Here is a 27,173-nt window from a genome sequence, read left to right as displayed (position 1 = left end):
TTTCATTTGCATGTGGTAGGCTCTGCCTTGCAGAAGCTGGCAGATGTGTTACAAGTATGTATTTCTAGAGTTTTAAGGAGGTTTACAAGAGTACATTTGAACAGGCAGTGGGGCCTTATTGAAGGCTGAGAGTCAAAAAAACCTCTTGAGCAGAGAAACAGAAGACTGGAACAGTTTGTAATACTTCGTTAGCAGCCTGGCTTTGGAAGAGAACTGGATAGGTGTGTACTGTTTAAGCTGCTGTAGAATTTTTCTGAATGCCTCTTGAGACCATAATGCATCATGGAAGTACCCTCTTGCTTTCTTCTCACATACCCAATAACAGCTACGGACTAATCTAATGATAACAAGCGACAATAGAACACCTGAAACTGAAGAGCCTATTTCCTGTTGCCACTTACGTATCAGGAAAAGATTATAATTTAAAACAAAGACCCTAAGTCCACCTTCATTGTCCTCTGATGATTGTCAGCACTTATGATTAATCTGTTAAAGTCATGCGGCATTTTGGTCTTCCTATCTATGCAACAATAAGCAGCCGGTAATACTATTTGTGATGAATGCCTGTCGACAAAGCAGCTTTGCAAGAATGACAGCAGGTATCAGCTTAGATTACACAGTGGAACATAAAATAGATTCTGTTAAAAGCCATTTAAATCTACATAATATACTGTAAATAAATAGAGGATTGTATTTTACTTAATTATGAAATAGATGAACTAAACATTTATTACTGTTAGTCACTATAAAAATACAATTATTTGTTCAAACAATGCTGATGTAAAAACCTCATGGTTATAATCATAGTTTTGTTGAGTTCAAACTTCACTCCTTTGAGTCCTTGGCTTGCTTGTTATTTTAAACAGATTTTTCGAAGACGATGCTTACTGAAATACAACTAAATCCAGATGAATTTGACTACTTTCAAGTTGGAGTAGATTCTGAAGTGACGTTTTGCCTTAAAGAATTGAGGGTAAAGTAATAATTTGTCTTGAAAATAAAACATTTCCCATTAATTTGCCTGACTTGCTCAGGACAACGCAGAATGGCCCTGGGAAGTGTTCCACCAGGCCTCCTGACCAGCCACAGTGTTTCACCAGCTGGTTGAGGATTAGCTTTGAAAACCAGGATCTTCAGGACACTGCGGACTCCCTCACAGTAGCATTTGAAAGGCAAGCGAAACATTTTTAAAACAACAAAAATGTAGTTTCAGTGCTGGGCAGACACACTATAACCGTACTGGAGAAAGCACCATGGCCACAGAAGTTCTCCATGCAGAAGCTCCTTTGGCAAAGCTCCAGGCAGGGAAGGCAAGAAACGTATTCTAGAAGCAGTAGACTTTTACCTTCTTTTTGCCACTAAACAACAGCTGGGATAAACTTATATTCTAATACTGATCTTCTGTTTTTAAAACAGCACTTAACCACCCACCCCTTCTTTTCAGGGACTACTAGCATTTTCAGAAGCTACCAGTGTTCCTGTCTCAATCCATTTTGACGTATCTGGAAAGTACGTTTTGGAACATACCCAACTAGAACTACTGCAGTTACAACTCTACAGTCAGTTTTTGTCTGCAGGTTACTCAATGAATATTTAACTGGAACAGTAAAATAGATCTTCATTTCATACCAAAAGCTGCATTTCTAATCCGCGATACAGGGTTAAGTAGTTTGTTATTATGCATAAAGTGTTTAACATAGGCACCAGCATTACTAAGCTAGCCATGCTCATTAGTATGAGCACCTACATAGAAGTTACCTGGATGCTTCAGGTTCTCAGTCTAATGCATGCAATTATTTTATTTAGTAGTCTAAAGAAACAATACATTTTCTGTTTAAAATATAATTTTAACAGTTACATATTTGAAACTATAATTTGACTAAGTATAATATTGTATAGCATTTACTCTTGGTGCATTTAAATCTGCAACAGGGAGCCATCTCATATTCTTCAGCAGCAAATATATTAGATTTTCAGCTTTTCACAGAGCCACTTTTTAATCTTTATGTATAGAATTGCATGAGCTGTATTTTCTCCTACAATATGTGTCATTATGCATGCCATCTTAGTCTCTGAATATCTGTGTTTAGACCAATTGCTTTCAGCATTGAAGATATGGTGCTGGAAGCCAGCTTCATTTTGGCTACCTTGTCTGACGTTGAAAAGGAGACAGCTTCCCAGCAGCCTCCTGACTTTTCACAGCTGCAGGAGAGGTGACAGTGGGCTTCAGGGGCGGGTGAGGGAGGCAGACTGCCTTAAGAGGATGAAAAATTGAAATTTGACATCTTCCAGCCAAGTCAGATTTAAGATGGAGAGGAAGCGATCTGCTCATTCTTGCAGGGTATTGGTAAGCATTGTACAGATCCTGGAGTCTTTGTTCATAGGAAAACTGTGAACTAGACCAAGTTCAGGAACATCTCGACATCATGTACAGCAACAGAACTTGGTGCAACAGTGAGCACTCCATGCTAGCTTCTGCTTTCCTTTATCTCTGCGGGGTTCTGTTGCAGTAGGAGGGGAAGGGAAGATACTTGTTAATAATCTGTTTGAAAGCCATGATGCTTTTCATTAACAGAAAATAAAGACATTCTAACAAAAAGACATAAAAGCCAGTTACTAACCTGACCTGCTCTCCCCAATCCAGCTTGAAGACCGGTATGGGTAAATCTGGGACAAATTCCATGGATAAAGACAGCAATCCAGAAGCAGTTGCTTCCAGAAAGCCACCGTGGGATGGAAGCGCACCAAACACAGAGCCAGCGAAACCTGTGAGTCTTCTGGCAAAACAAGAGATCAAAAGTATTCCCAGAATCATGATGAGAGAGGTGACAGGCATGGAAGGAACAGCCATGACTGAGACAGAGGGCCATGCAGTGCTGGGAGGAGAGGCAAGAGAGTCTCATTATCAGAAGGTAAGGAGACTCCCAATTGTATTTACAGTGGAATACCTCAGCTGGTATTTAGCAGAATGCTACGTGTAGCCTGGGGGTTACTGCATATTGATATTCAGTTCTGCACGTGGCGTTTCAGCAGAACTGGCTTTCACAGCAGCACAGCTGGCAAAAGAACACCACTACCACATTTAACTGTAATGCTGGAAATATTTGCAGGTGGCAGGTGTATTTTACTAGGAGACACTGTAAAGATTTTAAAGTGGCAAAAGCTTTAGAAATAACTAACCTCCAAATTCTGCATCATGTGGTTTCTTACTTCTGTAAATGTTGCATTTTCCAGTTTCATTCCTTATTCTTTGGAGCAGTTTCTTGTAAGGAGCAGGATGCCATCAGCCACACCTTCCATAGTTTAGCAACAGCTAGCGACACCGAAGAGGATTTTGGCAACGTGCAGAGCTCCCAAGTTCTCTAGTGACGTGAAGTGTTTGAATCCAAGTAAAGACTATCAGGGATTGCCTTGAAAGATAAAAGTGTGTTTGACGCAGTAATTGTGGAGCCATTTCTAGTTTTAGAAAGAAGTTTAATTGCAGTTCTTCAAGTTAGAACTCGACAGAAACTATTTGTATTCTGAGCTTGCGTGGTAAACTGCAGTTCACAAATACCTATTCAAGTCTGGAAAGTGGAAATTCTGCTCAAGTGGTGCCCGTTTCTTTTTTCTGCAAGAGCGATACACAAAAAGGACAAAACTCACCTCAATACTGAGTACTTTATCAGTTCCTGCTCTGTAAGTACAGATTAAGTGTTTATTCACTGTTTACGTTAACCACCACCCCGGGTCATTCTAAAACTGGGAGCTGCTGTCATCATGCAATATAAATTTAGGTCATGATTGACTAGGTTGAGGTTTGTGTACTATGTATTCTATAGGCAGACTGCTTTGGATGTTCAACTCTCAGTACATTCGCACTGGAGAATTCAAACTGCGTTACCACTTCAGGCAAATTAAGCTGCTGTTGTAAAGTTACAAGGGCTGGGAAAATAAACCCATCCACCCTGCCACAGCCAAACACATCATTGCTGTAGAATAGCCGGTATTTTCACGGAAAGTGTGTAGAAGTAGCATTTAACTGAATAACCAGAGGTGTTGTAAGTCACACTGGAATAAAATACCAGAATTTCCAGTCTTTGGTCAATTAAAAGATCGTTATTCTGTCTGCCAAACTGTTACAGATGAGTTTTATGGTGTCACTCTAATAGACCTTCTCTAAATGAGAGCCCAATACCCCAAGTATTGGTGGCTGTGCATCTCTGCGCCACCAATGACATCACTGCATTAACACAGTTTGTGCAATCAACTTTACTTTAAAAAACACATTTTAGTATAAATACTATATTTATTAAATATCTTTACAATTCATTTAAATGTATTTACAGAACTATTCCTGCATAAGTTATACCTCAGACATGAAATTCACATAATCGCCTCTTAGGTAAGCATAGATGATAGTCTCATTTTAACAACAAAAAAGCATCCTCATTAGATACAGACTCAGATTTGCTTCATTATTTCAGCTATCTTTGTAAGAAACTACTTCATGCAGTCAGTTTCTACACAATCAACTGAGTTTTCTCCCTGGAGAAAGGATGTCCATTACTGAGAGACAGAGATTCCATCACAAAATCCTTCACATCTCTGCCAGACCTTTGCCTCTCCCTTCTCCCTGACTCAGTCATAACTGGTCCCAAAATCTGTTTTTTTGTGTTTTGGTTTTTTTTTTTCAGCCATACCTTCTTCATAAACACAAAGAAAGTACATTTAGAGTAAAACTGTATGTTGCAGGTCTCCCAAAGATAGCCGTAAAAGTAGCAAGGAACCACAGAGGTTTTCCAATTCACCACATCTTAGCCCTGTATTACCCAAATACCTAGTAACGCTGCTGCAGAAATCCCAGCTCCTGCCAGTCCTGTGATGTTACGCAGTTACTGGTGTGTAAAACTCTTCCTTCAGGTGGCTGCTCCCGATAACACACACACACCCACCCTCTGCAGCAGCTGAAAGCCAACCTGTGCTCCACTCGCACACACTTCCATTTCACAGCACACCTTTCTTGTATGCCTCTCATGAATAGTCACAATAATCTAATTCCTAGCAAGTGTTACTGCTTCATGCATCATTTAAAATTATTTTGATAGTATGGGCCCTGTCATTTCCTTTTCCAAAAATTGGTTGTGCGCAGACAGCTTAAGTTCATAGGAAGAAATTAGGTTTGATATGTTGAGTGCACATCTTTTTAAAAAAAAACAAAACAAAAAAAAACAATCAAGCATGTGATAAAAATATCAATTCTTTATAATACAGTATTGCTTTATAAACAGATGGAAAAGCTATAAGCTTTACTGGTCTTTGGTGTGTCTGGTGAGGGATAAACTCATGATTTGCAAAACAAAATCCAAATTTGTTCTTTATTAAAAAAAGAAAAAAAAAATCACAACGTGATATGAGGCAAATGGCTTTGTTGATACTGCTCAGCTAAGAACGGCTTTAACAGAGCACCAGGCTCGGCGCAGTGCCGCCAGGCAGCACAGTTCAGCTCCAGAGAAGCCAGCCGAGTCTCTCTGCTAGCTCGGGGATTCCAGACCCCAGCCCAGCAGCGGTGGAGTACAGTGCACACAACACCTCCCGCAGGGGTAAGCACCATCGCTGTACTCATCTATCTGATCCGCATACATCTCCCAATGTACAGTTCTAGGAAAGGCGGGGGGGGGGGGGGGGGAGGATAATGAGGCCTGGGGATGAGCATGCTGAGAACGAGGGGTCAGACTGCAACACAGTCCAGGTCTGCAGGGGCATCATTTTAAGGTAAGTTCAAGGGAAAGAATCATTGATCAAATCTGCTCTAATCAAGAAGCATGACAGTGAATACTGGAGAATAAAATGTAAAGACACCCAGATTTGAGAGAGAAATGCCCCTCCCAAATGCTAGAAACAAAGCCCTATACTGCAGTGTGAATACATTCCTTCTAATGAGACAGCTAGACACAGCTTGTTCAATTTTAAAAAACAACAAGGACTGACAATTTGTGCAAAGTTATCCACCACTCACTGCTCCATGGATCGCAAAACTAATTAATTTTTCTTCATTAATATAATCCTCCCCATACCCTCACCAAAATAATATTTTGGTCAAGTTCGGGTAGTTAAGGCATTTTGACAAGTACTTACAAGGTGATTTAAAATAGATAGCTAACATTATGCCAATTTAGGAATAGCAGATAAATTACTGAAGAGCTTCCAAATTAATCACTCTTATTATAAATGAAATGCCTGTTACAAGCATGATGCATTGAAATATAGTAAAATGACATGTACATGGTACATGTTAAATGACCTTAAATAAAAGCTTAACATAGTTACGCAAATATACAGTACAAGTCCACAAAAATTCTTTAAACAAGTTGAGGTAACCTCAAACTTAAACAGTTTTAATACAATAAACCAGGTAGTAAAAATCTCCTTTTGAGAGCAGGTAAGATTACTTACTGACCAAGTTTAACTGCACTCACCTAAACAGCAACATTACCCGACTTTTTATATATAAAAACATGGCTTTAATTTATTTCTACATACTTTTCTACCAGCAAAAAAGTTAATGAAAAACTGACCAAAAATATATATATCTTTACAGCTATCAGCTTTTTGTATGAACCTCGGGAAAGAAAAAGGAAAGCTTGCTGGAACGGGGGGAACAAATGTAAGCTACTGTAATTCAAAAGGAAATGTAATATTGCAAAGTGGCTGTTAGATAACTGTAAACATCATTAAGGTTCATTCCGAAAACCCTAAACTTTAGTTACTGAAATGTAAGTTTTGCTGATTATTCATTAATAGTTTCCATTTATGCACTTAACTGCTGCTGCCACAGCATAAGCAAAGAGGTGCTTGTTTGAGAGTCAGAAAGATAAGGATCAACTGGACTTCAACTGGTGCAGCATATTCTGTTCTACACAAGCGAGAATGGCAATTACTAACATAAATCATGTTTCATTAACAACAGAATTATCTACCAAAAGTGAAGACGTTCAGAGTTGAGGATGATCTGTTCTTTGTGCAACCTCCCACTGTAGCATTTATGCCATATCAGCCCGCGCTGGTGAGATGGGTTAAAATGCTGAAAGGACCTCAACTTTGGCCAGCTCGGCTTTTTGAAACGGAGTTAAAATTTTTGTTTAAAAAAAAAAAAAATATTATCCACAGCCAAAACATCCAGATACCAGGCCCATTACAGACAAATGATCTGCAGAACTTTTAAGATCACAGTTAAGCACCTGAAATCACAAAACACATTTGCATCCATATAACTTGAACTAAGTATGGTTTTTGAAATTTTGTACTAGAAAAGGCTCCTAGGCTGACACCATGTATGGCAAGAGCAGAATGTTTACAGCAGTTATAAATCTCCTGAAAACTGGAGCTTAGAAACACGAAACCTCAGCTACCACTGTTACAAGACTATGCTTATGAAACTGTGTTCTGTAACATACCCTTTAATGAATAGTGAACGTTTCTAGTAAATAGAGTAATATGCCCTCTTGTAGAGGTTTTATCTACTGAATCTAGTTTGAAAGATGATAAACCAATCCTACTCCTTTGAAAGTAAGTCACATTTCAAATGCAGTAACAACGTGGGATTGATCCTCCCCCTTTTAAGGACAATGACTAAGCTCTGAAAAGACATGCTTCAAGCCTTGAGCTTCTTCATTTCTTGCTGGCAGACAGAGACCAGTGTACTACGAGAGTGGTTCTTAACAAGGACTTCAGTTGCATCTCAAGACAGGCAACGAGCTGGAAAACCAGCTGCTGAGATCAGCTGCGAAGGAAGAAAGCAATCCTGCCAGCAGGAAACCGTACGTGTGAAGCTAGGAGCTCGGGGATAACGAAAATGTCAGAAGCTGACACTCTGGGCAGATCAGTCTGTATACTCGGCTACAATAGAAAGAAGGACGGTGATGTCGTCTGGTTTTCCCCCTGTAATATAAGAAAAGTAAAATTATTTCTTCAAACCACAGTGGGTCATCTTCTTATAATCTGTGACATTCCCCCATGGAAAGCTCTTTAAAACAAAAAAAAGTTTAAACATTCAAAAACTTGTTTTGTGTAGGCACAAGAACTCTGCTCCCTCTACCTCCTTTCCAAAATGCAAATGAGGGTAGCAATGACATTTCACACAGCAAAAAAGCACTCTCCTTTTAATAGTTTGTGATCTCACTGTAGCTTAAAAGGAGTACAGAACCTTGAACATTGTTGTTAGCCAGTAGAGCAGAAAGCCCGGTTTTTAGCACACTATTTATTTATTTAATAAATGTACAAAAAACCTGACATTGTTTTGTTACAAGCAAGTGGCAACAAAGTCAGTATCTTCTCAGGAATTTCTACTGTAAATCAAACACCTCTTTAGCATCTTCTCCAGCACTATATTACGGCATCTCTTTCTAAAAGCTACTTAACGTTTTTAGTAGTCACTTTTCAAACCTCAACAGTTAGAGCAAGACACTCAAATCCTAGAGAAACGGCTCAGAGAAGAGGGATGGTGTTATGTAGGAAGTCAAACCAGTCCTTTGGACTCAGGAGATCTGCAGTTTCATTACTGAATGACTGAGGTCTGTAGCAACGCAGAGCCCAAGCTTTACAGCTATTGTCTCTACCCTTAGGAAAGATGCTTAAGGGTCTTGCAGAAAATCCTGTCCTCCTGATACAGAGATAGTGAGAACATCTTTACCAGCAGAATTTTATTTATTTATTTAAAAGAAGAAAGGGGGGGGGGGGGGAAGGGGTGGAAGGTGTTTGATAGGACTCTGAACTCTGCCAGGTGTTAGTATCTTTCTAGAGCACAGCAAGTAGAACCAACGGAGAGGTCAGGACAGGGATGCTAACGGTACAAGGATCAGAAATTTCAACCCCCCAAAAAAACCCTACCAAAGACTGAGCAGAATCTCAGCTAAAAACTTCAATAATAGAAGACCTTAAAAAAACAAGAACAAAACCACAAAAAACAACCCCCCCCACCCACACACACCCACCACCCACACACCCAAATCCAAGGAACAAATCAAGTACAGTTTCCCCAAGAGCCTGGAGAACTTGTATCAGGCAGGAATCCTGGGGCAGGAGTGTACATATTACATTTAAAAAAAAGTTTAAAAAAATCAGTTCTCTGCGTTCCAGCTGCTTCCCCACAGGAGGCTTCTGATCAGCCAGGGCTTGGGATGACCTACGTCAGGAGCTGGGGTCCTTGCCAAACCCAGCGCACTAGCTTGGTGCTCTACTGCCAACCGCATTTCTTAGCACTCTGTTCTATCAGATCTGGGAACAACAGAACTTCACTTTGCTTAAGATTTCTCAAAGATAGCAGGAGTGGGAGGAGGAGGAAAAAAAAAAAAAAAAAAAAAAAAGAGATCTTACCTCTCACATTCAATCCATTGTCACATGCAAACTGTGCAAACGGTGACATGTAAGTGGGATCATATGCCAGCTCGTGAGCTTGCTCAGCAATGCTTCTTGCAGTCTGCTGTATACTCTCATAGTTGGAGTTCTAAATTAATGAGAAAAAAAGTTTATTCTTGTAAGAAAGTCTACCCGTAGCCATTTTGCTGATGCATGTCAGTTTTAGAGATCCCTGACTGCTGGACCTCTCTCACAGATTTGGGCGCTAGTTGTCACCTTCACTTCCAAATGGAACCCTCACCATCTTTTAGGCTTTACGAATTTGGGTTAGAACTGCAAATCTTCACAACTGAAGTCCAGACCTCTATTCCCTACCAGCAGCTACAAGACTTGGTTCTGGAGGATTTGCAAAATTTAGAAACTTAGAAGGCTAATACTCAGAATAGACTAAACTGTCTCACCTGAGGGAAGCAGGATATTTGATAGCTACAGTAGCAGCTAACACTGGAAGAACCATCCTTCCCTCACAAAGTAGGCTCTGTTGAAGTAATTATGTTTTATCTTGAGTGGAAAATCTGACTTCTCTGACCCTCGTACCCAAATTGACAAGAGCACTCTTGGGGAGAAGGGGCAGTTTAAAAGTTAGATGAGAAAAAAATTTATTGAGCACGCACACACTTTCTACAGACTGCATTTTAAGTGCCATTTTTTTTCTGTTTCAGTAACTCTGCTGCTTTACTCCAAGCCTTTTCTTACTCAAACCAACATGAGATGACAACCACTGCTCTTTTTGTTTGTAACTATTTTAAAATGCCTTGCCATTTCAAGAGCCTTCCCCGCCGTTTGGGGAATTAGCAGGCATTTACATGATTAACTTTTGGCTGAACCTCACAGGGAACTTCAGTGCCTATCCCAAACACGCCAAAAGGTGGAGCTCAACTTTCTTCCACACAGGAATTCCATCTCCAGTGTCCACCCAGGCTAACCTTACCTCTGCGCAGCGAAAGGGAGGCAGGAGGACAGCAGACAGAGGTATGATCTGGCTATAGCATAAGTAACCGCCACATAGGTTAGCGGCCAGCCCACCAGGCCCTTCCAAACTATGACAGCACGCTGATACACCTTCAGTGCTGTCATTACCTTTGCTAACCAGATTAAAGCCTCTGTGACAGCTTGTGCTCTCTTTTTCCATTTCACAGCACAGCTTCTCTATTTCAGACCTGAATATTGCACTGAGAGTGATAGTGGGGAGTGCAGAGAGGGGGAAACACAAGGGTCTGCCTGATGCACAGAGGCCTGTCAGACATTTTGTCTGTAAGGACCCATTCTGTGTCTGACATCACCTCTCAGTTATGTAGCTGCAGGTAAGAGCAGGCAAATTTTTTTTTAAAACCACACTGTAACTCTGCATGTTAACCTTATTTGCATTTCATAACAAAATAGTTTCCTCAGGGAGGTTATACATATTGATATCTCCTAAGTATACTTTCCTTTCTATAAGTAAATAGCCTTAAGCTAAACGTTCTCATCCAAATTAAAATATTTTAATGTATTTTCACTATTTAAAAAGAACATTTGTGGTTGCTAACCTAGAGAAGTTGCCAGGGAAGTTTTTTTTACAGAACATTAAAGATTTTCAAGCACACACAACCCACAATTCAGACAGCCCGCACTACTTTAGAATTACTGTTTTATAACCCTTCAGAAAAGCTTCAAATTACTTTTAAGTGTACAGCTCACCCCCTCAAATAACCCAAGAGAGAATGCTGTATTTTCATGTATATCATCTACAACCTGCAAGTACAGATAAAATAAATTGTGTGAGCAGCTGGCCAAGGGCAGTGCCTGCTATTGAACATCTCGCCCTTCCTCCTCTCCCTCCCATCACTAGTTAGTGACTTGGTACCAGCTGCTACTCGGGAAATTTATGCCCAAACTGCTGCTTCTGGATTCAGCCTGGGTGCAGATCCAAGAGATGGCACTTTGGGGGTCAATGTTCCTTTCTATTGCTCACATGGGGTATTAACTGAAAAGTCTCTAAAAGGTAGCACTTTGGGGTGGGTCTTTTATATAAAATACAAAAGTTACATGCCTAAAAAGTAATAGTAGTAACTGTGACAGATAACCAGTGCAAAAGATGTGAGAGATTCAGAATACACGCACTTACCTTCAGCTTTTTTAACTCCTGCAGAATCATGTAGTCAGGCATGTTGTCAAACAGTCCATCTGTTGCAGTCAAAATAATGTCTCCAAGTTGGACATCAAAAGAAGTACTATCAGCAGCATCAGGGCTGTGAAGATGACAGATATGTTAAAGAAGAGGACTCCAGCTTTCACTAAGACACCAAGCAACGTCAAACCAGCACATCAACAGCTTTTGTAATTCACTACTGTTATGTGTTTTTCTGCAAAAGAAAGAAATAATCACTAACTGGAGCTTTTGCACCAGGATGGCTTGTCAAGAAAGCTACAACAGAAGAACTGTGATTGTAAACAGGTAATGTTCCAGCTATTACACAAAGGATTTGCATTTAAAATTCCCAGATGAACAATCCTGCAAACTAATCTGCTTCACAAGTGTATCTCCATGGAAACCATTAAGTAGGATGGCAGCTCAGGGCTTCCTTCTCACTCATCTTAAATATGTAAGAGAGCTATACTTGAAAGACAATTCATAACAGGAACGGCCGAAACACTTACGGATTCTCAATCACTTTCTAATGCAATGGAAGATGAAAGGTGTCTGAAATGGCTACCAGGAGACCATAGCCAGTTGGTCTACTTACGTCTAATACATTACACAATACCGAGAGGAGAAAACATCTATTTTGGCCATGAATATTGCTGCAAAATCTGATTCTCAGAAGCAGCATAATGACAAACGCTTCATTTTTAAAGATTCTTCAGGGGTCTTCAAAAGGAAGAAACTGCTGCATCCCATGCCATTTGGCTATGCCAAAAAGCAAGAGAGCTGCTTTGCTCAACGGATTTGTAGCTGCAGGAAAGCTAAGAGTTAAGATTGCCTGCGTAGTCCCATATATAGCCAAATTTAACATTTTACTGGGACAACAAATAAAAAAAAGTACTGGAGAAGCATTTAGACAACATCCATGAGTACTAATTAATGTCAAGAACCGTGCAGAAACTAGCCAGAAAGCTATAATCATGATTCAGAATTGAAGTGTGGAAGCTCATTTATCTTGCGCTTTCCTTATTGTGTGATGACTCAGATTACTCTGCTTTCCTGATTTCCGCTGGACATTATCAATTATCCCTGTGCTTGTTTTTTGTCTTCCCATGGATGACATAGAATCTCAGAAAAATTAAGATTTTTAGAGCTCTGGAATCTCAATCATTCATTTCATTTTAGTCTAATAAAGAGGTTAGATTATTTAAGGGTTCTAATTTCAGAGTTCTACCCTAGCTTCCTCTCTGCAGTCTTATGATGAAGTAATAAAACCACATGCAAGAATGATCAGGAGTTTCAACAATTTAACCAACATTTTAAAAAAGATCTATTTTGGCATTAAAGTCATAAACCTTACTGCATCAGCCTTGATATTTCATAGAATCATTTAGGTCAGAAAAGACCCCTGAGATCATCAAGTCCAAACCTTGTATCAAAAACTTAAGATGCCTATTGCATTCCCTGTATGCTATGGTCACTCTCTGAGGATCCCTTTATCATCTTCCTGTATTCAGAAGAGGGATATCGCTTTAATGAGCGTATAACCATTATTTGAGAGCTGTATTTTAATATATATTTGAAAGCTGATTTTTTTTTTTTTTTTTTTACTTTCTGGTGAGACTTCACGAAGTCAGAGGATGGATCAGCCTGACATTCTCAGAGAAAGACACAAGTACAAGTCTGTCTTTGAAACAACTAATTTCTGTGAACAGATTGTCCTTTCCTAATACTCTCATTTCCCAGCTCGGTGTTCCGCCAAACAGTTTTTTGTGCGTTTTGGTCAAATACAATATGCTGCGGGAAACACAGCTATTTGGAAACACAAGTTAGTCACATGTCCCTCTGCTCTATTCTTCAAGTACTTGCTACCTCACTGCCAAGATATCTAAATTAGCGTGCTCCAAACCAGTCTCAAGAGAGTACAGACAGGGACTGGGAACAAATGCTACTGGTAAGACAAGGCACTCATGCAGGATGACCGGCACATATACCAGCTGCAGTTTTATCACAGCAGCTTTATTGAGCAACGTCTTTCCACAAATCAGAACATGCCTAGTGCACACCACAGACTATGGGAATATCCCATCACCAATGAATAACCATTAGCCCAATAAATTCAGACTGTGCAACAGCATACAAAGTTTAAGTACAAGGTAAGAAATGTTCACATTACCTAAAGATGGGGAAGCAGGTAAAAGACCCTTTGATTGGATACATGCTTAAATCCCCACACACTATGCTGCACTATACAAAGAGCATCATGGCAGCGAAACTGCAACCTTTTGGGAGTTGATCACATACACAGATTAAAAATTTAAGATCCTCTCCCATCTTACCTGTCACTTAAGACAACTCCTTCTGCTTCTGGTGGAGCTATTGACAGTTGGAACGGAGTGTTGAAGTAATGCTGCTGCTCATCAGATCGATGTACTACTTCTCCTCCTCTGACTACCAAAAATCCAGAATCTCCCAAGTTGGCTGTATGTAAACGATGACTTGTTCTGTCCAGAACTACTATACAAGCTGTACTGCTTCCTGGAAAGAGAACATGGTAACTGGAGTCAGCCTTACAGAAATTGCTTATGCTTTCACCGATTTGATTCATAGTCCAATTATTCAAATATTTATCAAAGCTTACAAATCAGGAGAAATGGAAATACTCAATAATGCCAAAATTAATATACACTAAGATAGCAAAATGCTAGAAATCTTTGCAACACAAACTATGATTTTTGTATAGAACTAACTTTTCCTGCTTTGATCTTGGTAAACACATTATGCTGACAAATACCTGTTTTGTTCCACTTTATTTACAGTTTTCCATCCCAACATATGTCAGCACATTCTGCTATAGGACTGGATTTACAGAAGTCACATAAAATACTGAAATTCCAAAATCATTCAGATAATAGGATTCTAGTAGCATCCATACAATGCTGGGTGCTCTCCACACAGTTTCACTCATCAGCTGTAAATAAACCATGCCAAGTAAAGAACTGCTTGCAATTAAGTATTAGGTATTATTGCATTACTCTTGTCAGAACATTAAAATGCTTTTCTTCATAGTATGGCTCTGGAAAGCTATCTTCATGTTTAAAAAAATAATAATCCTGTCACATCTTCAGGATACTAACTTCACAAGTTTAAAGAAAACACGTTTCAGAGAGAAATACTATTTGATTAAAGTAAGACAGAACAGAAACATATCTACTTGTCAGCCATGCTCAGAACTATCCCAGCCATGCTTGAGGGCACTGAGGAATTCTTCATTCATTCACTGGGAAGTACCCACCAACTGTGTTTGGTTGCAAGCCACAAAAATAACTATATTGCAGAGATACCCATCCACAGACTAAGTCCTTCACAGCAAACAGCAATCACAATTTCTGCAAACAGGATAGCACAACCACCAAGAGAACCTTCATTCCTGAAGAGGGTGAAATACAGCTAAAGCATTTCTTCTTGACTTCTGCCTCTAACATAAGTCCCCGTATCACCAGCCAGTGAATAGTCTTCATCTTCTATCCTAATGTTCTTTCAGCAGAAGTTTCCAAGCACAGCTACATGTTGGACAGACCACAAGCTTTCAATGAGCTAAGCTTACAATAAGGCTTGCTAGTGCAGAAGTCCAGCTGGCTCTAGGCATTACCTATTCCAGATGTTTCCCTTCCTAATACAGGGAGTTCCCTGCAATACATTTGCACTTAATTTGTTCTCTAGTGAATATACAGGACCTTCTCCACTCTTACTGAATGGTAAGTCAAAGCAGTATCTTAGGAAAAATTCAGATTTTAGATGTGATAGCATCCAAGATTGTTCTGCAATACAAAAATAATGTTTAAATAAATGGCACAGTTTCCTCTCATTTCAGTTTTATTTTAAAATATTTGCTAGGTTCAATTCTGATGAACTAAGTATCAAGACTTAAAGCACAACAGCAAGAAAAAGTTCTTGCCTAGTGAACCCTCCTTAATGAAGTCCTCTCCCTTCGCTTTATTTTAAATAAACTCAAAATGCTCATTGCCGTGGTAATTCCAGGGGTTTATTTCTCCTTCTAAAAATACTGTTCTCTGTTAAAGGTGAAACACTAAGGATCATTAGTTTCAAATTCTAACTCTATTAGCAGAGTGTAACTACGAGGCCATGTGTGGAATGCAGATCTTGTGACTCAGCATATGTTGCTTTTCAGAATTCGAAAGGTCAAGCCAAGCAGGGCTGCATCCGTCTGCAAAGCCGTTGTGAGCACTCTCACCAGTGGCCCACTTTGTAGGTCACTTAGAGCTACATCTGCTTTGCACAAATAAGCACTATCAAACACAAAATCCTAATGTAATTACCGACCACTGCTATTTTAGTGATACTTAAGGTCACTTCTGAGGTTTGAACCTATTCTTTAGGCATATAATGCGAGAACATCTGTTCTGAAGCTCAGCAGACAAGTTAAATATAGCTTACACAGCACTCTTCTGGCACAGAAGTTTAAGGTCAGGTGAGAAGCACACGTATCGTGCACAGTAACACTTTCGTGGCGCATAAAAGGTCACATGCCCTTTAGAAAAGTATTCAATTTTCAAGGTTGTCAGTTGAGGTCAAATGTTGCCTCTCTATCTGCTCACCATTCCCAAGGCAGCTGGATGCCCTGTCTAATATCAAGTTTGACACAGAATATGCTAAGCATCTACTTTAGTTTGCTTTCAGAAAAATCTGTAATGAATCCCCCACAAAGAATTATAAAAATAATAAACAGTACCAGTGATTGTATGATATAAACTACTTAAGTCAACCAATTAGGTTTAAAGTTCATTGGACATAAAAGGCAACAGGAGCAGTAAGGCAAGGAATGAACAGAACTGCATCCACTTATCGTCAGAAAATATTTTTGCTTGCATAGCTTAAGTGAAAAGCCACAACCAACCATCAAGAGTTTTCAACGGAGAACAGTTATTTGTACATACATAACAGAGAGAATGAGTGCACACGTCATAACGTATTCTACTGCAGAACTCATTTTGCAAACTCTCTGCAAGCACTGGTGAATTACCACCCTTCACACATAAAGGCTGTTTGCCTTTATATATATATAAAAAAAAAAATATACACACACACACAAACATTCCCTGCATTACTGAATGAATCAAGACAGTTTTTAAACATACAAGAGAAAATAAGGATGCTACCAAGACAACTACATTTCTACCTTTTTTGGTTAATTAAGAGAAGATAACTGCCTGCAAATTTGTTGTAGAAGCTGACAACAGATTTAAGCAACCTTGACCAGATAACATACAACACAGATCCAATTTATATATTTTTGCTCTCTTACCAAGCAAAGGTACTTTGTTCTGCAGCAGCTCACAATAACCTGCGGTGAGAATCCCAACAGGATTGCTTGGTACAAACCGTCCTTCTTTTACTAAACGTTCACATGTTCGCATTAGAGTCCCTGAGAACTGAGAAGGGTCAACCCCATAGTCTCTCCAGCCACCTACACCATCTGCTACCCCTAGAAGAAAACAGAAAATGAGAGTTATATGAACAGAAATGGTTTCCAAAACAAGGTTTTTAATTTTTACCATCACTTAGGATATTCAGTAACTAAAAAAGTAGGACATAGCACCTGCTTAACAACATTTTTAATGACAAAAGATATTTCTAAGCATTTGTAAGAACTTCTGACATCAGCTCCTAGACAAATCTCTAAATATAATCTGAATTGCTGAAGAGAAGGCAAAAGTCTAACGCTGAGAACTCTATGAGGAGGCTGACTTCACTAGAGAACAAGTAATGGGGAATTTAGGGGGAAGAGGGGGATTCAATCACATTAACCTTTGATTAGTCCATTAAAAAGGAAGAAGAGTTTTTATGAATTTTAAATGTGAAGGTTGTTAAGAACTTAATGAGTACAGAAATTATAAAAAAACTCTTCCCTGCTATTCAGCGGCCCAAAGTTTTTTCTTAAGCTACTTGCTCATATGAAGAATAATCCTTTCTATTTGAATCCTTCCTAATTGGTAGAATTTCTGTAGAAACTAGGCTTCCATTTTAAAGGTGTATTCAAAAAAACATGTAACCAACACAATGCTGGGACCTGCCCCTTCCAAGGATAGTTTGCTGCTTACAGCTTCAGCCAAGCAAGAGAATGAAAACTGACTATGATCCAGCCAATTTTCATTCATTTATTCAAAACAACCCAAGTATCATAGAATTAAACAAATTCTGCCAAAGCTTGGGAAGCTTCTGAGCAACCACAGAGGCACATAGCAAAGACACACACAGAAAAGGGGGGCGGTCAGAGGGAGGTAAGCAGCAGATATGGTAGTCTACTGACCATTTGGCTGAAGTATTTTGAACTTCATCAGCTGGCCCTAACAACAGAAGTAAAATACTGTCTGAGATAAAAATATTTCTACTTGGAAATTTTTGCAAAAAATCTTTTTGATCCTCAGCATGTAAGGACTAACCATTTCAAGCTCAGGTTTCCATAACATATAAAGCTAAAATAGTATGTTCATGATAAAAACACGATGAGCCAATTTCGGAGCTCAGATTGTGCTGAAGAGCAACAGTCTCCTCAGAAAAAACGCTGCTATTGGCAAAGGCAGGAAAATTTGACTGAGAAGGTAAAACTAAGTTTGCCTCACCTACAAATGCCCTTCACATCAGACACCATCTGAAACTGAGATGGAAGGTTTAGAGCTGACCTTGGCACGAACTATAATCTGACAGGAGGTTATAGCCAGATTCTGAACAGCCTATCAACATTAATCAGATTTCTCCCAAAAATAGTGCACAACCTTTTAGACACCTGCTTTGTCCGTTTGCTTTCTTAGAAGAACGCTGTAGGAAGGCAGATCCCTGTATTCATCTCTTCAGACCAGACCCTGAGAAGAAGCCCATGCAAAAGCAACCCTGGCATTCTCAGAAATGCCTTTTCTGGTTTCTTCAAGAACAAACTAATCCTCTCTTTACAGGTCCCACAACTTCAGGTTAATACTGGATTAACCCTTTGCTTTCTGTTGCCATGCAGACAAGTCTAGAATAAGAGATTATTGAGAAAAAGTTCTAGATCTAGAACTTGAAATAGAAACCAAGTGACAGTTTGGACGATGACGCTTGCTTTACATGAGGTTATCAGAGGAGCGGCTTTTTTCACTTAAAGATGAACATAATCCACATGTACTTTTGTTAGCTGAATACAGCATTGCTTCACTGACAGCAGAGTTAATGCAATGAAAAGATGATGTTTGACAAGTACCGTCCAAAGCTTTTGGCTCCTAAGATGGCTACAAAACAAGCTCATCAGAAGTTACCGGAGCGCTCTCAAGTGATCATTAAACCATTTTTGCACTAGTCTTCTTGGGAAATATTTAAATAGAAACATCACAGCATTAGTATACAGTACAAGAAAGCCATCACAGCAAGCACCTGATAGGGTTAATTATCAAAAACGATTTCAATTTTCAAAGCAAAAATAAGAGTATGCCACCTGATTTTCTTTGCTCACTTCTTACTCCAGGCAGGAAATCTCAATCTGTATCATAGCAGCACACTTCATACTATCTTGAGCCATGAAATGGCTTTGTCTGTCTGCCTTCCTGTCTGCTTTTTGCAGGCTATAAACAGCTTTAAGTACATTCTGCCAGTGCCTTCCAAAACAATCATCCTCTAGACAGTCCAAAAGTCGGTCCTCTGACTTAGCTTTGTGCCATACTTAAGAGAACAGATTGTCTGCTTAAGAATCAACAAGACAGTTGTGCATTCCTTCTCCATCGCTGGCACAGAAGCAAACGGGACCATAGCATTCATGAGCGGGCCCTGGAGCATGCTTCCACTGTAACACCTCCACAACACCTCATCAGCTCACTAGCTCATATACCACCACTGGCACCTATTTCTTAATCTTGCCCAAAATGGACAACGTGCGGGCTTTTTGCAAAGGTTTGTTGGGTTTGGGGGTTTTTTTCCCCCTCTTTTTCTTTTTTTTTTTTTCTTTTTTTTTAAAACTCTATCTCTAAAAACTGGTAAGTCAGTTCATTTAATTTAAGCTAAATGACCTTGTTGGCTCCCAAAGCATAGCTCATGAACACTGCCAGAGTAGTCAAATGCTTCCTCCTGCATCGGCACAGAGCCAGGAATTACTGCTGCCGTCGAGACCAATGGCAGTACACAGGCAAAGCACATTCAAGAAGCCCTATACCACACAGTGCCACTTAGAAAACATCGCCTTGACTGTTTTTGCCTTAAAAGAAGATTTTTACATTTCCTAAGATCTTCAGCCATCCTGTCCTACCTTCAGCGTGGTTTTAAAATAAAAACAGTATCTTTACATTCTACATTCTCAACATAAACTAAACAGTTTTATGGGAAAGGAATATGTGATTTTAAAACAGACTGAACAAACTGCTACTGAAATAGATGAAATGTCAGTGAGAATAAAGTTTAAGAAAACTTTATGATATTTGATATACAGCAAACAAGGAGAAAAACTATTTGTGAGATATTTCAAACTCCAGAAGCACCAAGAACTGAAAACTCAACTCAAAAATGGACTAATTTTTATGTAATAGCTTGTTTCCCCGCCCCCGCCACCAAAGGAAAATTCAAAGGTACTGCTATTGGCTGTATCACTGCCAAGGAGTAATGCCAAGTTCTATTCATTTATATTATCTTTGTTTTCATCCAAGACAAAAAAAAAAATTGTAAATATCCAAAACAACTACTGTTTTAACAAGTGAAGAAGATTACTTGGGTTTTCATTGTCTTACATTTCACCATAAAACATTAAATACTGTTTTCCAGTATCCACCATTTAACTTGAAATACCTGTCTTACAAAATATGAATCACTGGACATTTAAGACAAACTGCATGACTGAGAAGAACTGCTGAAATTGAACAATATACAATCCTTGATTTTTTTCTAAGCTATGCAGTAAATCAGAAAATTTTATAGAAAGAATACATCTTTGGATATTCCCTGTTCAAGCCTATGCAGAAATTACAGAAGTGTCCACCTGACATAGTGAAATGCCTGTGGCTAGATGAACAACCACTGTAAATAAAGCAGTTGAAAATTTCACAATAAATTACTTCAAAAGAATAAATGCTTCTCAAGTATTTAACTATATTACAGAGACCTTTCAGAATCTTTGAGAGTTAACACTCCACTACATTGCCTTCTGCTGGAAAATACACAAATACTACTGCCAGATTACATATTTGCTGCATGTGTCAGTCCAAAAACTGGCTCTTTCTAACTTCTTAAAGATTCAGTGTATCAAGATCTCACATAGAGAGACAGTTGCAATGAAGTTTCAAGACAAAGCACAAGTGACTGATGCTGCAGCACAGAAAACAAGGAAGTGAAGATACTGGCACTGAAACTTGTTAAAATTTATTTCAAAATGCTAAAAGCACCTGCGATAAAATACCAGTTGAAATGCAAACATAAAGTTGTTTTGACTGCCAACCCATAACGTTAACTGCAGGAGCCCAGGCAACAGCCAGCCAGTGCCAAGACTAGTAATATGCGCTTTTCACCACACACTTTTCTAAGTCAGATCCAGATGTTATATCTAGTCCAGAGCAAATATAAACTAAACAGGCTTAAAGTTCAGAACAGAACCACGAATACTAATCAAACCCTGTTTAACATAAATAGCATTATGAGTGGAAGTTCTGGCTAGCTGGCAAACTAACCTGCCCACGGTCAGAATCCAGAAGTATCACCCTGTCCCAAAAATCTCTTGAAAGATGGATACTCTCAAACCTTGCATCAACAAAGAATAATAATCACACACAGAAGCACCAGGCAGGCACAAGTGTGCCAGCAGGAATTGCTTTTGCATGCAACCACAATTATGTTTGTAAGACACTCCATGCATCCTATTGAACTTTCAATTTCTTGCGATCCTTACCTGAATTGGCAACGAATCGCTGATAAAAGAACACCAAAAGGATATATCTGTCACTTTATTTTGCATCAAATATAGAAGAAAGGCTAAAACGGTAACAAAGTGCAACGTGTTGCACTACACAAGTTTGAAATACAGCACCTAGTATTTGTCAACATACCAGAATTGAGATAAACTGATAAGATTTCTTGTTTTATCAGCAATGAGATAAATCACACACCTACATAGGTTCTCCATCCAAAACAAGTTACATGCTCAAAGCCAGCACTAACTCTCCTAGCAGCTTCACTGGCAGCATGCATGGGATCACAACGTTATAGCCAAATGGTGTCTATCCCCACCCCCCCCAGGTTTTGACAAAGAAATAACCTAGCTAAATACAAATCCCTAAAGGCAGATTGTGTGTGACTGATAACTAGTTACAAAAGGAAAGATTACTTATTCACACTGGCCATTTTAAAAGTTACAGTAGACCTTAAACTACCCTTGCATGAAATAGAAAAGTACTGGAAGAATAACTGGCTAAGTTATTCTTATAAGCCAGTTATTCTTATAAGGAACAAAAAGCAAGAGGCAAAGTGAGAGATGATGTTGAAGAACAAACTTAAGGAGAAAAAAGGAACTGGAAACATTAAATTGTGCATCTGCTTCCAGGAAAAAGCAGCAGTTCTTCTCCTCTCCTATAATACACTGTTGTTCCTGAAACAGGTTTTTACCAAGTAGATCTCTTACCTATTTTATTTAAGCCTGAGAAATAGTTCAGTGGATTTTGGGAGCTACAGGAGAACACTAAACTATTACTTATTTCTCAAAGTTTTGTAAAAACCTCCCTACATAGTCATAACTATTTAATCTCTCAAGGTGTTGAGCAACCATGGAACGAACGTTCATAGCTGAACTGCTACTGGCAGTTGGCACTTAAATGATGAAAAGGGATAGGTACCGTAGACAGACATCAAGCAAGCTGCGCTGAAATTACTTACAGCCTGAACAATCTCAGGCTCACAATATTAACAGTGCAGATGAACCAAAGTAAACAGCGGGAGATTTTTGCAACATTTCCTGCGACATAGGTATGATTAACACCTCACCTACTGTATTGTGTTCACCTTTGCTTATTTCCTTCTGTGATTTCTGACAGAACCTGCTTTTCGTTCAAGCTAAGATCTGCATATGAATGGAAATCAATGCTACCAACAAGTATCAATAGCACTTACAATTAAAGTAAGTGTTCAACTGCAAATTCTGATCAGAATACACTCTGTGCAATGCCCTTCCAGAAACTGTGGTCAAGAAGAATAACCAGATTTTAGTTTCATTCTCAGAAAGGGAGCTACCGCGTTTCTAAAAGGTTACATTCAATGCTACTTTAAAAAATAGCTCTGCTGACATTTGGATTAGCTGTATTGACAAGAATGTAGGTGAATATGATTGTTAATGGGATGTTTCTCAATCTGTAGTTTCTCTACAAATGACAATACTTACACTCCCATGTTAAAAAGAGAACTTCATTTGGTCTGTTACAGACTAAGACACATGTACAATTTTTTTCAAATCACTGATTACTCCCTCTACGATGTCCTAAGTTCTCCCAAGAGAGTAGGTGAAAGGCTACTCTGAAGCAAGCAGATGACTTGCCTTCTTTAGTGTGACAAATTGTGATAAGGCAGCAATCTCTTTACTAGGTATGATATCAAATAAACCACTTAACATAGTCTTATATGACCTTCAGGCATCACAGCAAGAATCTCTTCCTCCTCTATAGTTTCCAGAACAACCTTGACATTTCATCTACAAATCCTTTTATGTTTTGTAGTTTACTTTTCTTGATGACAGTGAGACTAACAATATTCCAGGGGCTTTGTCACTCTAGAGTTTTACATACTTCCTATGCAGGCTGCTGACAAACTTAATTTCCAAATAAAGCGCAATTCCAGCTGCCCCACAACAGCACCTCCCTCCCCCCCCAAAAAATTAAAAATCAAGATTTGCAGCAGATGGAACAGTTGCCAAATTTTAACTTTGCAGTGGACAAACAGTACCCTGATGCCAGACAGTTTTTTCCTACTACTGCTGGGGGACAGAAATAGTTTGGAAGACTAGTCAAGTCACACTGGCTACACCCAAACTTCTACCCAGCACAGACATTGTATAAGTGATGCTGTCACGGGATATGCATTGGTTGCTGTAATGTTTCCATAATGAGTCACGCAACAGCTTGGAAAATCTGTAAAAAAAAAAACTAGCAAAGACATCAGGAGCCCGATAAGGCAGGAATAAGCAAGAAAAGGCAGATCCCAACAATAGAAAAAACAATCACCAGCATGAGACCTCTCAAAATTTATAAACAAGCTTCAATGTTTAGTTTTGTTAAGCAAGCGAAATGTTTATATAAAGTGTTCAAGTTCATTTAAAAAAATCTGGTTTTGCTCGCTAAGCACTAAAAATTCTACTCACACGTTAATTAGGAAAAAACAGAGGTGTCGCTTTCTGAAGAGTTTTGTTCTTCAGCTTTGAAAAACAGTATTTCTGTCCTCAAAAGTTACAAAGGCATGCCTTCAGGCATGAAGTAGTACTTAACGTGTACCAAGTTTCAAGAAGACATTTGAACATTCTGAGGATCTGGACAACCAAGACACTGACAGCGAACATATAGAAAGATACAATATGGTACAACCAGCAGCAAAAAGAAATCATGGGCCTGAATCATTAAAGTTCTAGAGATTAGTATTAGTAGTAAAGCCATTTCCTTTTCTCAGAGAGATCCCAAGGGAAACACTCTGGTTCCGAGTTTCTTTTTTCTCCCTGTGCTCAGAACGGGAAGAAAACACGCAAACTTAACAGGTACGTCCCAGACAAAAGTAGAAATAAGAGACAAAAGCCCCAAGGATTCAAGTACACTAGTAACAGGCCTTATCAAGCCTTTAACAACTATGGGAGGACTGGAAATAACATGAACCTTCATAAGCTGTCTGTTGATCTTACTATGAAAGGATAAAGCATGGACTAGAAGACACTGTTAACAATTTTCAGCCTTTAGACGATACAGTATACAGATAACAAAAGAGTTGTTTAGCATTTTTGTATCTGCTATAAACACACTGCCTAGTCAACTTTTGTTTGACCTAAGAAAATGAATCCCCAAGCACTCATGCCAAATGGCTGGGAGTAGCTCTTTCACTGCTACACCACACCCATATCCATCCCACACAGGCATGCTTCCCATACATTGGTTCTAGAAAAGACTGGCACAGAAGAATTTTAGATTAATTATCTGGCATGGCTTTGTCACTGATGACTACTAGGGCAGACCAACTCAAAGTGATACACTTGAAATTTACGGTTCTCTAAAAGCACTCTTACTGTGTCTAGTGTTCACTTTGGCTAAAACCACATGAGCCTCTTCATTAAACTAATAGTGAAAAATGAAGCTTGAAAAGCAACAGTTCAGCTCAGCCAGTTTTGCTGAGGTGCACAGTTAGGCAGGTATCAAATTAGTACAAAATTTATGAAGGTCTTTAGAAAATAGGTATGGAACCTCAGATTTGTGATGAGCGTAAGAGTAATTGAGGGCAGGAAAACACTGGTGCTGAAGCTCTTTTTTGCAGCAGTCTAGAAGAGCTGGTTGAGAAAGGGACAGCAGAGATGATCATAGTAGCAGAAACAAGGAAAAAACTACTATGCCTGTAAACTTCACAACTACAGATGAAGAAAAAGCATCAAGTGAGATTGCATCAAAACCCATCCTGAGCGTTACTGTTTGCAGAACGTACACTGGTGTTAGTTTTTTGGTAGGTATATTAAAAAAGCAACAGAGAACTAACATAATAACAGCTTTGCGGGGTGGCGTGGGGGGAACACAACAGCTTTTCTATTTAAATTATTTTCTGCTTGGTACTCAAGACATCCTGGTCTGAAGCCTTCTTTGCTGTTTGATCCTTAAGTGGAGTTACAATTCTGTTTGTTTTCAAGTTGCCATGAAAATTAATAGACAAGCTGTAGGTCCACATATGGTAATTACCAAATATGGCCAAAAAACCCTAACCATCATCAAATGGGTCTAAATCCACCCGCTTCCCCGTGCAAAGAGTCCACCTAAGTAAAGCAGATTCCGTATTTCTCTTATGGGCAAATACCGATTGCTCAGTTATTTATCAGTGCTGGCCTAGTATGAACTTTAAAGGCAGCCAGCCTGAGTCACATGTTCAAGTAAGGTTGTCCAACAGCTAATTCAAATAGAAAAAAGTTTCTCTGAAACAGGCACAACAGAAAAGATGCAGAATATCTAAAATGCATTGACCAGTTTTCCACATCTCCTTGAAAGCTGTAGCATCACCCTTAGAGTAACAGCTCCCTTGAGAATAATCAGCAATACTGTTACCTAGCACCAAGTTACAGCTTCCTGAAAAAATCTCAGCTATATTAAACGGCAACCAAGTTACAATGACAGCACCAAATTGTGAAGAATCACCAAGCAGTGTCACATCATGAGATACTGCAGTGCAATCCCACCAGTTTTAAATAAAAAAAAAAAACAAAAAAAAAACACAACCAGGCAGGGGAGCAGAAGCTTTTTTTTTAATGTCAAAGTTTCGGTGAAAATTTACTTCTGTCAGTTGCTTGAAAACTAACTTTTGCAGAGCGTCAGCCAAATTCAACCTTGACTACACAGGAGAAAGGTCAAGCGCTGCCAAAAGCAATGCTGCTCATAAACTGAAGATTCCTCTGATTAGCTGTAATTATTCACTACTTCTAAAATTTGAACCCTTAAGATTCATTTTGCACATGAATCCAAACCAGAGAGTGTAATCAGGATAGAATAAATACTGAAATTGAAGTTTGACATTTGAAACCTATCTCAATGTCACTTTGCCTTTCACTTGACAAGGACACAGCACCCGCTAAAATCAGGAAATGTCTGTTTCAATGATCCTTTCTGTAGAAATGCAATACATACGCACGGGGCTTGGTTCGGCTTTAAAGGCACACAGAAAGCGAGACTCACTACAGACTGTTTCTCTGGCTTTCAGAGCCACTAGGCCTTACAGGGACCTACAGGTGAATGGCCAAGGCTGGGCCCCGACGCCCAGCACCCACCCCACCCCAGAAGCACGCTGAAGCGAGGTGGGCGTTGTGCTGCAGCAAAGAGCACGAGACCTTTCTTCTGAAACTAAAAAAAAAAAAAAAAAAAAAGAGAGAGAGAGAACTCATGCTGACATTTACAGGTGGAACCAGCTCCTTTGTCTGCAACCCAAGACCGAGCCACTTCGCCATGTGTGGCTCGAGGAGGCGAGGTCACGACACCGATGCCAAAGCCGCCTCGGCACCCCCGAGCGGAGCCGCGCCAGCACTTACCCAGGACATCTGCCGACCGGTGCCGGGCCACGAAGCAGGCGTCATCCCCGTAGCACATGCCTTTCTTGAGGATGCCCTTGCGGAAATCTTTGCCAAAGCCACAGCTGGCTGTCACCAAGCTGTAGTCACGGGAGTCCGTCTGCGAGAGGCCGCCCAGGACTGCCCGGGCCACCAGCCTGCCATAGGAGAGCACCGAGAACATGGCGTGGGGCGCCCAGCAGCCGAGAGCCAGGAACGCGGGGAGCCACCGGCGCAGCCGCCTCCTGACCTGCCAGCGCCCGCCGCGGGGAGCCAGCCTTCTTCCCCTGCCCGCCGGCCGGCTCGCCTCAGCCTCCGCCGGCCCGCGCTGCCCCTCCTCGGCCCGGCCCCTCGCCCCCCCCC

At 39.8% G+C, this 27,173-nt stretch overlaps 2 protein-coding genes across 6 annotated transcripts in view; one reads left to right on the top strand and one right to left on the bottom strand.

Moving 5' to 3' along the window:
* RAD9B (RAD9 checkpoint clamp component B) overlaps positions 1–5,186 on the top strand; it is a 16,508-nt gene extending 11,322 nt beyond the window's left edge. For 4 of the 5 annotated variants that reach the window (XM_041126212.1, XM_030024861.2, XM_030024858.2 and 1 more), the window contains 5 exons: positions 867–973; positions 1,445–1,509; positions 2,091–2,213; positions 2,645–2,912; positions 3,235–5,186. In XM_041126212.1, the coding sequence (XP_040982146.1) occupies positions 867–973; positions 1,445–1,509; positions 2,091–2,213; positions 2,645–2,912; positions 3,235–3,366 (695 nt within the window). In that variant the 3' untranslated portion in view covers positions 3,367–5,186. Of the gene's footprint in view, positions 1–866; positions 979–1,444; positions 1,510–2,090; positions 2,214–2,644; positions 2,913–3,234 lie in introns of all 5 variants that reach the window. The other variant, XM_030024859.2, reaches the window with a different exon arrangement.
* On the bottom strand, positions 4,269–27,173 carry PPTC7 (protein phosphatase targeting COQ7). The gene is made up of 6 exons (XM_030024865.2): positions 26,793–27,173; positions 16,848–17,027; positions 13,861–14,059; positions 11,504–11,627; positions 9,355–9,484; positions 4,269–7,920 (listed from the first exon to the last, which is right to left on the bottom strand). Exons 1-6 carry the CDS (start codon positions 26,992–26,994, stop codon positions 7,862–7,864), a joined length of 894 nt encoding a protein of 297 aa, XP_029880725.1. The 5' UTR covers positions 26,995–27,173; the 3' UTR covers positions 4,269–7,861.

This window comes from Aquila chrysaetos, chromosome 9 (assembly GCF_900496995.4).
Source record: "Aquila chrysaetos chrysaetos chromosome 9, bAquChr1.4, whole genome shotgun sequence".
Classification (NCBI taxonomy): domain Eukaryota; kingdom Metazoa; phylum Chordata; class Aves; order Accipitriformes; family Accipitridae; genus Aquila; species Aquila chrysaetos.
This window is presented reverse-complemented; position numbering and strand designations above follow the sequence as displayed.